The 13527-nt window shown below is 38.3% G+C and overlaps 1 protein-coding gene across 3 annotated transcripts in view; it reads right to left on the bottom strand.

Moving 5' to 3' along the window:
* The window catches only part of PDE1A (phosphodiesterase 1A), a 183405-nt gene extending 170504 nt beyond the window's left edge, over positions 1 to 12901 (bottom strand). For 2 of the 3 annotated variants that reach the window (XM_040561586.1, XM_040561588.1), the window contains exon 1: positions 12839 to 12900. In XM_040561586.1, the coding sequence (XP_040417520.1) occupies positions 12839 to 12840 (2 nt within the window). In that variant the 5' untranslated portion in view covers positions 12841 to 12900. Of the gene's footprint in view, positions 1 to 12838 lie in introns of all 3 variants that reach the window. The other variant, XM_040561584.1, reaches the window with a different exon arrangement.
* Between the last annotated feature and the right edge of the window lie 626 nt (positions 12902 to 13527).

The following is a 13527-nucleotide window of genomic DNA, read 5'->3' as shown; positions in this document are numbered from 1 at the left end:
GTTGTAAAATTAGAAAATAGGAATTCTTTGGAGTTAGCTGGTCCAATTTTGGAAATGCCCTTTAAATATATTTCAATATTTACAGTAAAACAGGTCAGCCACCTCATGTGCCACTTTATGAACATGTTTCTCCTTGATCAGTAGCTATTCAAGGACAGCTGCAAGGATTTTGCAGGAACACTGGCACGGGTACATAATTGCACAGTGCGCTTGCGTGGGACTGGTTTCTCTGTGATGTACCAGTACCCAAAATCATCACAATTGGGACCTATACATCTGCTTTTTGTTGTTGTTTTTCTATTTAAAAAAAAAAAAAAAAAAAAGAAAAGAAAAGACCATCTTGTTATTGTCACAAAGCATTTAAAACTGGGAAGGAACAGAGACATGAGAAAAATCCTCAAAAGAAAAGATATCAAATGAAATGTGTTATGGGACACTCTATCCATGTTTATTTTAACTACAGAGTTGCCAGTCTTTCCTCCTTCCTCATCTGCAGTCTCATTTACATGAATGAATAGTCTTCATGTTTTCCAAATACTAATACTGCAATACAAAAGTGCCATAAACTTGGCCTTTACAACAGCAAATGCATCATATTCAAAATGTTCTTCGATGTAATATCTCCCTTATTTAGGCTTCAGTGAAGACCACAGATGGAGATAACATTTGCTCACACTATTACATAGCAGACTATTTAACAGTCAACGTGTCAGAGCACTGTTCACTTCGCCTTAAAATAAGCAGATTTTAAAAGAAGTTTCAGTGGTTAAATCTGAAAGAGGTTCCTTCTTTCCCTTTAAATGCAACATGGACTTCCAATGAAAGTACAGATCAAAATCCTAAAAGACTTCACAGCAGTTACAACTAAATTTATAAGCATAATCATCTGTATGAGCACTCTAAAACTGTTATCTTCTTACAACCACATTACAAATACAGTGCTGAGATTTAATGAGAATAAAAATTTAATACTTTTTTATGAGTGCAAACCGAACAAACAGGTGCACCTACCGAGTGATAACACAGTACTGTGAGAAGTGGCAGTGAAGCAAAATCAACCAAGTGCTGTTCTCTTTGTGCACAGTACATAATACTATGACTTGAACTGTCACTTACCCTGCACCCCTTTCAACAATAAATCTTCAAGGCAAAGATAAAATGAACCTCTCTTCCAAACAAATCTTAGATTTTTTTTCTGTGAGTACAAGTACTTAGACAACATTTAAATATTGTGCAAGAAAAACAATCTGACAAAAGAAAATAAATCCTAATATCATAAACAGCTGCACACAGCAAAATTCGAGCAAGTAAGCACAAATAATAAAATACGATGTCTGAGATGCATGTCAGTATATTCCATGTTCCCTTTCCTAACTACTTGCAGGACACTCCCGGTATTGAAAATAAAGACAGAAATGGCGACTATTGCATTTTTAAGGATATTTTCATGACACAGAACTGGTGTTTTGAGGTTTGATTACACATTAGTTTTTGTATAAACACCTATTTATTTGAATTGGTGCAAGATGTAGCCTTCTGTAAAGGCCTCTGTTTAAAAAAAAAAAAAAAAAAGACAATATTACAAATTGCTTACACTCATTCAGGTCATCCCAAAGAGCATACCCATAATCAGCAAATGTTTCATTTGCATATTTTTCCTATATTGTGCACAAAGGCATGTTCTGCTTGAGTCCATTCTTTTTAAGTCCATTTTCTATTGTGATGCATAGTATAGAATTATGTTATTATTTTCAGTTGGTTTATTCTACCACATACCAATTCAAGCCACTCATACATCTCAAAGAATTTAATCTGGTGCACAGAAACTTGGGCATGAGGAAACCTGTGGGGATTTAAGCCCATGAAGAAAACTTAAAAGAAATATATGGGATGCTTCCTGTATCCACTCATACTTGAGAAAACATGGAAGATTATTCGTCTTTATTTTTAATAACTTTCTAATATTACTAAATCAAATGATGTTGTAAATAAACTGTGATTTCGTAACTGAACAGTTTGTCTCTCCATAGACACTAAGCATGCAAATGAAATTCCAAGTTTAACATCTTTTTTCTTCAATATTTATTTTCTTGTATTCTTCTGCTCTTGCTAAAAAGATGTTTTGAAGAAATTGCAGTTTTCCATTTCCAAATTGCAACTCAGATTTATTAACAGATTTACTAAAGGCAGCTAAATAAAACATGTCACTTAATACAGCTTATTTTGGATTATGTGAATACAAAAGGAAATATATTCAACATTCAAAGGAAGTACAGTTTCCCTTTCCTCTTAGAGCAGTACTATCAATAAAAGCAACCAAGAGCAACATTCTTAAAAAAAAAAAAAAAGTGTACCTTTCTTGAAGTATGGCTTTTGCAGATGATTTTCAGTATGTTTTACCAGTATCACACATTATGACAACAACAAACTATTGTAATTCAGCTAGCTAGACAGACAGACAGACAGACAGATAGACAGGTAGACAGACAGACACACATTGAGGAACTTCTGAAAAAAAATACTTAATAGATATGATATCCTAAGAACATGTTCTGCTGATTTATTTTTTTAATAAAACTTCTTTAAAGTCACTGATCCAGAGAACTGAATTGGAAAAACTGGAAAATTTGAATTGCTGTGCTTCATTTTTGAAAGGAATTATGTAATTTACACACACACACACAAAAAAAAAAAAAATCAGTATGTTGGTCATATTACCTGCTAGATTTAAAATAGTAGTCACTATTTTATTTGCATTGTTGTAATTTATATACTTAGGATGTAAACTTTTCCTAGAACCTAAGTAATATTCTGGTCTCTGTCCATTGTTACAGAAGCGCTTTTACTTTAGCAGGAGTATTTTTAAGAGGCTCCTCAAAGACTTCATCATTTTCATTTGCACATGTTACCAGTGATGCTATCTTCTCAATAAAATTGTTGTAATCATCGGCATACTGGAAAAATGTGCTGTTGTAAGTGCACTCGCTTGAGAATCCAGAGAGGCATGGTCTTTTGTTTTTTTTTGAAGGCTGCTCCTCTGAGCTCGCCTAACTCGCTTACACTCCCCATGCCTCTGTCTGCCCATTACTAAATGGAAGTGAAACGTGTGCTCCGTCTTAGGTTTGCTGGTGTATTATCTATTATCTTCAACCTTTCCTTGACAAGTTTCTGAAAGAGGGAGAGGGGAAATCTGGATGCCAAAATGAAAAGGGCATTTTTACAGCAATCTGGCATGTATTACATTTTGCGATTTCTTTTCTCTTAATTCTCAAATTAAGAGAATGCGAGAAATCTAAGGAGACTCTGCGTTAGAATTGTTCACCAAGCTTTTCCAAGTTCCTTCCTCACCCGCTGGAATCAGTCTGTGCCCCTCCAGGAAGATCCCACTGCAGAACAAACCCAGCATTGTCTGGAAGGCCCAGACACCTCTGCAGACATTGGACTTTCCAGACTGCGTACAGAATAGCTTCTGCCAAAGATCTGGAAATACTCCTGCAAGCTCTTATCAGATCTGGAAGTATATGGAAATAAAACGTGTTTCTCACAGAAAAGCTGTGCTGTACCATCCACTAGGAGCACTTTGCTGCTCACAGCTAGGTAAAACACAGCACAGCCCTTCACAAATGGTTTTGCAGATGATGCTGTATCACTTTGGACTGCTTCTACATGAATGTCCAAACTCAGTTGCCTATAAGTTATAGAGTAATACTTAACCACTAAAATATTTAATTTGTGTAAAGAATTCTTTTGACACACAGTGAAGAGGTACAAATCCAGCTAGAACTATTACAATATGCTCAGATTCCTCACTGAGCTCAGTTTCAACATTCGTATTTCACCAATCCAATGATAACACCAGTTTTACGCTGCAGTTTTAAAATATCAGAACTTTTAGGCTTTTCATGCGCTTTCAAAAAGTATTAAAACAATCCAATATCATCATGCATATTTTGGCTATTAATGTTTGGATTTTATTGCATTATATCTCAAATATATTATGCATCAAACATATCTGAAGATATATTGTAAATATTTATTGTTGACTGCCTTTCCATTTACTTTAGTTTTCTGCATTATGTCACATTTTCTTTTTCTTCCCTTTATCTCATTTTTAATTCCCCACTAACTGCTCCACTGCTTTTACATGGTCTAACTGTAAAAACCTCTAGGTAAGCATTCCCATTCTGGCTGCAAGATAAACCCATGGACAAGCTCCCTAGGTTGGTTGTTCCTGGAAGTATTTCATTTTCAGTAGCTTCTTTTCCCTTAGAACCCAGAGCAGAGGCAAGGAGCATGAATTTTACATGGAGAACAAACCTTGCAATCAATCTAAAAGGGACATGGCTGCAAAATGTCCCCCCATGAGCAAGGGCTGGTTTTACATGCAGCGTCAGGGCGCGGCTGCCACCAAGCTCGTTATAATTTACATTGTACTCTGGCATCTTTACTGGTCCCTGAGGAACAATTGTCCACTAAACAAAACTTTCTGCTCCTGTTACACAGAATTATCCACTGTGCTTTGGGCTCCCCTTCCACCACTGTAAAATAAACTTCACTTTTAAATACTTCACGTCACCCAAGGCCACCTGCAACAATCAGGCCACACAATGTACGTTCTATAAAGCTCCATTCTTTTGCCTTTACCCCAAACCTTTAGAAATTACTATTGACAGAGGATTTCAGATCTGCATCCTGTTTAATGCTGACCAAGGTAAGGTACACCAAACAAGATTTTGTTTATTCTTCCACTGAAGCCTTTCCTTCAAACAAATCAATAGGCAAGACCTTTAGCATAACTCCACATTAGAAACAGCTTACAATAAAGGATGTGAATTATAAAATAAGCTATATTAATATTACTAGCTAAATTGAATATTCCTTTCTGACATAATCTTCTTCAATAACAATACTTTGCTAAATACTTTTGCTTGATGAAACAGTGAAAGTAGTGGAATAGAAAACCCACTTGTTCCCTCAGCTCCTTCTGTTTCCTAAGGAACAATTTCCTGCCCAGAGCCATGCCGTGGGGACAGCTATACAATTGCTGTAGCCTGCTCACGGCTCAGCTAATTCCCTCAGTAAGAGACTGCAGAAGGAGTAGATCTACAGAGCTGTGGGCATGAGGTCTCCACTGTATGTGTGTCAGAGGGATTGCCTCCACACAAACTCTGATCTAGCCCCATGGATCAACCAGCCTTTAGCAGTCAGAAAGCACGGTGTGTGCTCCTGGAGCAAATCTTACTTTCATCCAGAAGGAACCGAGCTCGTGTGCTCAAGACAAGTGTCTAATACAAATGGAAGGGTCATAACTGAGGGTGATTATGGCCCTCCATGTCCGTCAACAATATCAGAACCGGTGAGGAAACTCAGGCACCTATTTCTATTTTTCATAGAAAGAAGAGAGGTGTTTCCTGTACTTTCTGTGACAGTGTCACACAGCAACAGAAGCTTTGAGCAGATCAGACAGGAACTTGTAGAGGCCAATAAGTTGAAGAAATCTCTTGGGGAAAAGCTATCTTTAAAGATAGATTTTTTTATGCTTGGAGCTTTCCTAAAACTGTTGTTTGTTGGCCAATGCCTTCTAGCTAGGGAAATAAAATGGGAAAGAAAGAGAAAAGAATAACAGGTGCATGCTTCCTCAGCTCTACAGCAAGAAGTGAGGCAGAAGTCGAAGTTCCATGCAGAGGCTCTTCAAGAAAGTAAAAGCAGTGGCAAATTTGGTGCAATGCTATTTTTTATCCCCATGCAACAATTTTAATTTTTTAGAATATATCTAGGTGCAATTTGTTAACAGAAAATATGATTTAACTCTTATAGTGGGACATCCCCTGAATTAGGATCTGGCAATTCACAAAAGCAGCAACAGGAAGGAAAAAAAAAAAAAAAATGAAAAAAAAAGATGCAATGATTTTCATGAATGTAACTTGTGAAAACAATTTGTGACTGGAATGCAGTTAAAAAACTAACCTGTTTGTTCCTAGCCAATTTAAATCTCTCTGCTTATTCTGCATGGAGAACTACTAAATCTCAGTCATGGCGGCCTGCATCTCCCTCACGAGGGGAGCGGAGGGGCAGGCGCTGAGCTCTGCTCTCTGGGGACAACGACAGGACCCGAGGGAACAGCATGGAGCTGGGACAGGGGCAGGTCAGGCTGGGTGTTAGGGAAAGGTTCTGCACCCAGAGGGTGGTCGGGCACTGGGACAGGCTCCTCAGGGCAGTGGTCACAGAACTGAGCCTGCTGCAGTTCGAGGAGCATTTGGACAACACTCTCAGACTCATGGTCTGATTCTTGGGTGGTCCTGTGTGGAGCTAGGAGTTGGACTCAATGACCCTTGTGGGTCCTTTCCAACTCAGGATATTCTATAGTTCTACAATTCTAAATAATTTTAAATAAAAGGGACTGTCTCTTTTTGCTTTACAACATTACAATTCTATGTGCCACTCATTGCTACATCCCTATTCACATCAGCAATGCCCTGAGATTTGCTAAGAAGACATCTGCTATCACGTTTAAGACCACTTAACCATTTTCCTTGAGCATTCCTCAGGCATAAAAGCTATTTTCCACACTTTGTTTCCATAGATACAGCTTTTTTTTATTATTAATCAGAATGATAGCCTGCAAATTGCTCAGCAAATACATCATCAGCAACCAGTTAATATTCCATGCCATGTCTGTTTACACAGTGCCCCACTCTGATCATACTTAATTTTGGACAGCTAAGGCAGAGTGGGATGGCAGAATGTGACACTTTCTAAATGGAGATTTTGACATTCTGGCTCAAGACAAAAGCCTATGTCAGTTATCACTTAATAGCGTGGCTGCTGACCATACTGAGAAAAGCAAACAGCTCCTGCTTAGAAGAGGAAAAAACCTGTTAGGGAGACCAAATTAAAGCATCATTTCACCCAAGTATTTGACTAAATTGAATTTTAATCCTGGAATTATAAGCAGACAGACAAAACAGCAGAGGGAAAGGGATCTGTCATTCCATCAAGTTAAATGGAACAACTCTGGAAACACGCATGCAAAGTAAAGGCTCCAGCATCTTTTGCGGAGACAGCAATTTGGGTTTTTTCCTCTCTCTGTCTGAGTAGAACAGTGAGGCAAAACAGATGGGCTAATAATTACTACTGGCCTAAATTTGCTACATTAGCTTTCCAGGACAGAAAAATTCAACCCTATAACTTCAGCATATACATTCAAGTATTTGAAAAATATGGAAGAGGTGGGAAGAATCAGAAGTACTCAGAACTCAGAGGCATTTTAAAATAAAAAGATCTTTTTAAATCACATCCAAACATTCTCTCCTTTACCTTTTCCAACAAACCATACTGATAAAAAGGAGAATATTATCTCAGGAATACGTGCAGCCAGTTGAAGAATAAATAGAATAAAGCACAGTTATATCCCAAGAAGAGGAAGAAAGGAAGTGTGCTGTAGAAACACAGCATAAAAAACAGCTTCTGAATTTCATTTTCTGATGTTATGGGGGTAACTGTATTTTCATGGTTTATATGTTAAGAACAGATTAGATGCCTTAAGCATTTCCGAATGGGTGAATTATGCACAGTTTAATAGCATTACATAAATACCTGAAGCACCTTAATCTGGGCATAGAAATAGTACTTATATCTTTCAATGCTAAAAATGTTTCATTGCTCAAAGTTTGGCCAATGAAGTCCTCAAAACAAAATTCAAAGTCAGGGGTTGATCTGCAGAGAAGACAGGTCTGGGAAATGAAAATCTGTACTGACTGGGGAGACTAAAGCTCTGCCAGCCATTCCTACGGGACTACAGAGTCAGAGTTACCTCTGCATTGCATTCACACCAGAGCAGTATATGATACTCATGCTAAGTGTCCAGTTTTGAAATATTTAACAGAATGAAGTAGAAATTTAAGATTCCAATACGGTCAAAGTTAGCCATGAAGAAACAGTGGTGTCACGGAGAAAAAATAATTCTGTGAACTTTCTGTGCCCATCTCATATTCTATATAGCTACATTTATTGAGAGAAAGCACCAGGCTATTGGGCCTGCAAAAAAGGCATATCTCGGGTGATCCTACGCAAAATTATGCTTCATGTATGCTCGTGACAGAAATAATTTTGTCTCTTGATGTTGCTGAGGCTAATGCATCTGCCACGATGTTAGTCTGACAGTTGTTTTTATTTAAATTTCTCAAGCAAGTCCACCAGCAGTGGGCAGATATTACTATGGCAACTCAGCACAATTGGAGAAACTGTTCTGGAGTTGTTAGGCAACACAATGCCATCAGCTGCTGATGTTGCTTAAGCTTATTGTAGTTCATGCTGTCTGGAGTCATCTAATTAAACACACCAAAAAGGGCACTCAGTTGGGAAGCTGATGTGGAAACAAGCTGTCTTTGTGATAAAAAATAAAGAAGGACAATACAGACTGCAGGAAAAAAAAATAATAAAAAATAAATAAAATAGAAAGGTGGCTCATTTTTTTCTTTTGCAAACCTCAACATAAAACAGGAAATGACTTCAGTAGGTTTCTAAAATATGTGTAATAATTCCTAATGTAATTGATTAAGTGGAAAATCATACAGTAAAATTCCAACTGCATGCAGAGATATAAAATTATATTCACTTTAGAGCACTGTTTCAGTTCATATTACTGCAATCATTTTAATTTGGCCTGCATTGGTCTGTATAAAACAAATCTGAGTAGCTTTCCTGAACAAGAAAATTCTTAACATAGTTTGAGGAGTGCAAATAATTGGTAGTTACCCTTCTCTTTGGCTATCTGAAAAAGTTGAGAATTAGTGGCTACAGAGATAAACACATTATCTCACACATGGGATGGCTCCTGCAGAGCACTGAAGCACATTGGCAGAGCAATGCGGACAAGTGAATGCTGCTGCTGCCCATGATGTTCTTGTTATGTGGAAAAAAAAATAAAAATAAAAATAAAAAACTTCACCCTTTTCTTTTGGCACGATGGAGCAATAAGTTCAAACATAATTTTTAAAGCAAGGGCTGACCAGCTAACTGGGAATTATTATCCAGTGATTTATTATTCCATTTGTCTTTTGTATACTGAGCTGAGTATATGCTTATAGGTTTGGAAAGAGGACAAAGGCAGAAATAATACCTTGCAGAAGAATTCCTCTACTTTCAAAAGGAAATCTCTGTTGATAATACCCAGCTTACTGCTAATTGTCAAAGGAAATGGATAACAGCTAACTTCACAAAGATGACTGGAAAAATTTATGTGAAATGTGAAAGTGTAAAAAACTGAATTGGGACAGTGGTTTTGTGGGTGTGTTTCTTTGTTTTTTAAATCTAAGTTTCCAGACATGTAAACAGTTTTAAAATGCTGTAAGACACCAGGTCAAAGTACCATAGAGGAACTTACTTTGACTCTTCTAGTCAATTGTGGAAGGATCTCTGGGCCTAATACAGCTAAAAAAATCCTGAGTGGTTCATTGCCTGAAGTATCCCAGTACCAACCTTCTGCACAGGTAAGCCTAGAAGTACCAGGTGAAGACAACTACAAATGTACTTGCTTAACACTTCAAGGTAAAAATCAGATCAGTTACAACGGTTTCAAGAATTTTCTCATTTAATTAAACCTCACCTATTTATTTCACATCCACTGTCCACTGGAGAATTGCTGACATTATTTGTAGCACTGGGCAATCAGCAACACCATGAAGTTCAACAAAGGAAAACGCTGGGTGCTGCACCTGGGACGGAGCAATGCCAGGCACAGGCACAGACTGGGAGACGAGTGGCTGAGGAGCAGCCCTGCAGAAGGGGACCTGGGGGTGCTGGTCAGCAGCAGGCTCCACACGAGCAAGCAGCTTGCCCTAGCAGCCAAGAGGGCAAACCGCATCTTTGAGACCAGCACAGCCAGCTGGTCAAAAGAGGTGGTTCTCCTGCTATATTAGTGTTGGTGCAGCCTCACCTTGAATACTGTGTGCAGTTCTGGGCTCACGATATACGAAGGATGTGCAGGGACTTGAAAGCACCCTTAAGGAGGGCAACAAAGCCAGTAGAAGGGCTGGAGGGCATGTCCTATGAGGAGAGGCTGAGGACCCTAGGGTTGTCCGGTCCAGAGAAGAGGAGGCTGAGAAGTGACCTCACTGCTCTCTGCAGCTTCAGAAAGGGAGGTGACAGTCTCTGCTCCCTGGGAACTGATGGCAGGACATGTGGGAACGGCACAGAGCTGCTCCAGGGGAGGGTCAGATCGGACACGAGGAAAAAGTTCTTTATCTAGCCTGTTGCTGAACACTCTCCAAATGTTCATTTTACATATGTGTTTTTACATGGCAGTTTGTGCTATTGGAAATATAAGTGATGAAAAAAGAAGAATATGCAGAAGTGAAGTTAATTTTCTTCTGCTATTTTCTTCTCATTTAAATAAAATAGGAGTAACAGTTCAGAGGCCATTTTTCTCCATTTGTACTATTTGCAGATCACTTCATGAGAGAAGATAGCTATTCTTAGTCAGTTCTGAAGACCATATTTTCCATCCACAAAAGACTAGACACTAGTAAGGATATTCTAATGTTATTGAGTGACAATCATGCAAGTATGTAATTCACATACATTGTTTAGCACAAAGAATTGAAAAGTTAATGCTTTGCATACTTTTTTTTTTCTTTGACTAGCAAGGATTCATGGTGCTGAAGCAGTTAAGATAACCCAGCACCTTGTTCCACAGCATAAGTACATGCCCATCTTTGCTGGAATGACCTCAGCTGATGTACTAATGTTTGCTTTTTTCAAGGTTACATGTCTTTTGTACCTCATAGTCAACTAACAGCCTTCACCTTCAGCACCACTTCCAGCTGACAGCCCTCCAGTTTCTAAAAGAATTGTTAATCCATAGAAGCACAACCTTACCTTTTTCATTATTAAATTTCCTATTGCTATTACTTTGTTTTACGAGGTCATACAATTGCTTTTATGCAGTATGTTTATGATCATCCATACTATTTTGTACCTCCTGAATTTGTGTCATGAATAAATTGAAATCAGTACATGCCTACCATTTACACTATGGCTGTTAATAAAAGCAATGCCTAAAATCAGGCAGCAGGCTGTTTTTGGGAGTCTGACCTGGTAATCTTACTCAACCCTGATTAGTTCTCCTTTCATTTTGGCCCATTTTTGTCTCATTTTTCCATATCTGTTTGTCCCCAAAGATGACTGTTTTTCTTTAAAAGAGCTTGGTAGGGCTTTTTTATATGTGTTGTTGTTCTGTTTAGTCTCTCTCTTTCTTTTTTTTTTTTTTTTAATTTTGATAACAAAGGGCCTGTAGTTTGTTTTGCTCCCTTTCTTCAAATTCAGTTATTATAAACATTGCTCTCCAGTCTTCGGGTGTCAACGAAGTTAAATAAAAATCCTTTCACATTCCACGGCTATCAGATGTCTGGAAAGGAAATAATTTGATCCCTTTCAGTTGAACATACTAAAATGTTTCAGTTTTCCTTCCAGATTTAGTAATACTCATTTTCGTACAGTCATTTCTGTTAACCATCCTGGTTTTGCCTCTACATACTGCATTATCAACCTTACTAAAAATTGAAGAAAAGTATTCATTTAGTCTGGGGGCAATAACCACATTATCTTTAATCTCCAATTAGAAAATCTCTGCTATCAGAGAATAAAGTCAAGCAGAAAATGACATTATTATGAAACATTTAATTTCAGATATAGATTGTAGAGCATATGCTGCTTCTGGTGGTGAATCCTTAAACTATCAAGGAACCATCAAGAATGGATGCTACTTAGTTGTGATTTTAGTAATTAGTGAGAACATAGTACTAGAAATAGCTTTAGGGGCAAAAGAATGAACTGGGGAGAACCAGCCATTTAATTTTAATTAAATAGAAAGATAAGTAAAAGGAGATACGGTCCAAAGATTTTTAATTTCCAATATACAAGCTTTGATTATTAATGGAATGATTTTGAAATAAAAATCTTTGGGATTCAAGCACGGAATAAACTTGAGGTTTCTTTCAATTAGTGGTTATCAAGCTGCTTTTCCAGTGAACCGTCATGCAGCAATAAAGCATGGCACAAGATCGCTCTTACATAAGGGGCACATCTATAGGACTGGCCATATGTCTGGGAAAGCAGTGAGAGACAAGCTGCTATTTGTATCTCATAGTTGTATTATCTGCATTTTTCTCTATGGAAAGAGTACACTTACATATTTTTAGCTGCAGTATATAAAGGAAGTACATATATACATAGGAAAATAAGTTCAACAAAAGTTCTCTCTGCCATCCCTTTATCACTTCTTTGTCACCGATAGACATTACTAGCAATTTTAAGAATATTACTGAAGCACTCCACACAAATGCAGACTGTTGCTCTCTGTACTAGCAGACCACTTTGCCCAGTTTTTATTATTACAATCATGGCATTCCTAACCATTTCCCAGAGGCCTACCTCTGATCAACAGCCTGCCAGTGACGGCCAGGAGCCTGCATGCAGCTCAGCACCTGTCCTTCCCCACACTCTCTTGGTTTAGAGCACAGTTGTCTATGACAAGGACTAATACTGAACTTCCACTCCAAACACAGAGCCAACAGCTATGTCTAGAATCAAGAGAGATCTAGTCTACCAATGTAGTAAAGGAACCCAGGCCAACCCTCTAATCATTGTGCACAAGAAAGGAAAGAACAAACCTGTGACCATTTGAATGTCCTCCATCTGAAAGCAGTCCCGCACCCATGCTGCGGAGGCAGCATGAAGGTCTCTTAGCAGTGGTGCACAAAGCCATCACAAAGGGAGGTCCTGTCCCTGTATCAACATGCCTGGCAATACTAAAGGCAAAGCTGAAAGTCATACTTACATCAAAAATGGCTCACTAAAGCAGCAATTTCACCAATCCTGAATTTAGTGTAGAAGGATTCTGCTCTGGAAGTTAGACCACAGCCCACAGTATGGGAGAGATGAGAAGATGGGAGCGGTAGAGGTGAAGTGCTCTCCAACAGCAGGAGTCCCTGAAAACATTCTGTCTGACTCATTAGGAATCATTCTTAAGCTGAGCAGAGAAAATTGAGTCATAAATGACTCATCCACTTACCAGATGGGAGGAAAGCATATAAGAAATTTGGGACTGCCACTTGGTGAACAGTGTATCATGAGCTGCTACTGCTTGAGCCGTGAGTCAGCTTCTCTGACTGCCACAAAACAGGGAAAATACAGAGCAATGCACCCAGAAGCAATACACAACTTAACCTGCTGGCTAGTCCCCTCATCAAAGTGTACCACCAAGGAGAGGTGTTTAGAACATTTTGCTGCCAAGCAAGCCCGGATATTAGCTGGCCTTATCTAAATTATGGTTCACATCTTAACTTTTACACAGTTGTAACAGGTAATCAGTAAAAATTCAGGAGATGAAAAAAGGTTTTGTCACACCTGCTCTATTGCAGATAGCTTCTTATCTGTTAAATATAAAGAGGTATTTTGCTAGAAAAGCAAAAATGCTTATTAAATGCTGGTGAGCAATGCCAGAAATCTGTAAACTCACACATCTTA

Source organism: Cygnus olor, chromosome 6 (assembly GCF_009769625.2).
Source record: "Cygnus olor isolate bCygOlo1 chromosome 6, bCygOlo1.pri.v2, whole genome shotgun sequence".
Classification (NCBI taxonomy): domain Eukaryota; kingdom Metazoa; phylum Chordata; class Aves; order Anseriformes; family Anatidae; genus Cygnus; species Cygnus olor.
This window is presented reverse-complemented; position numbering and strand designations above follow the sequence as displayed.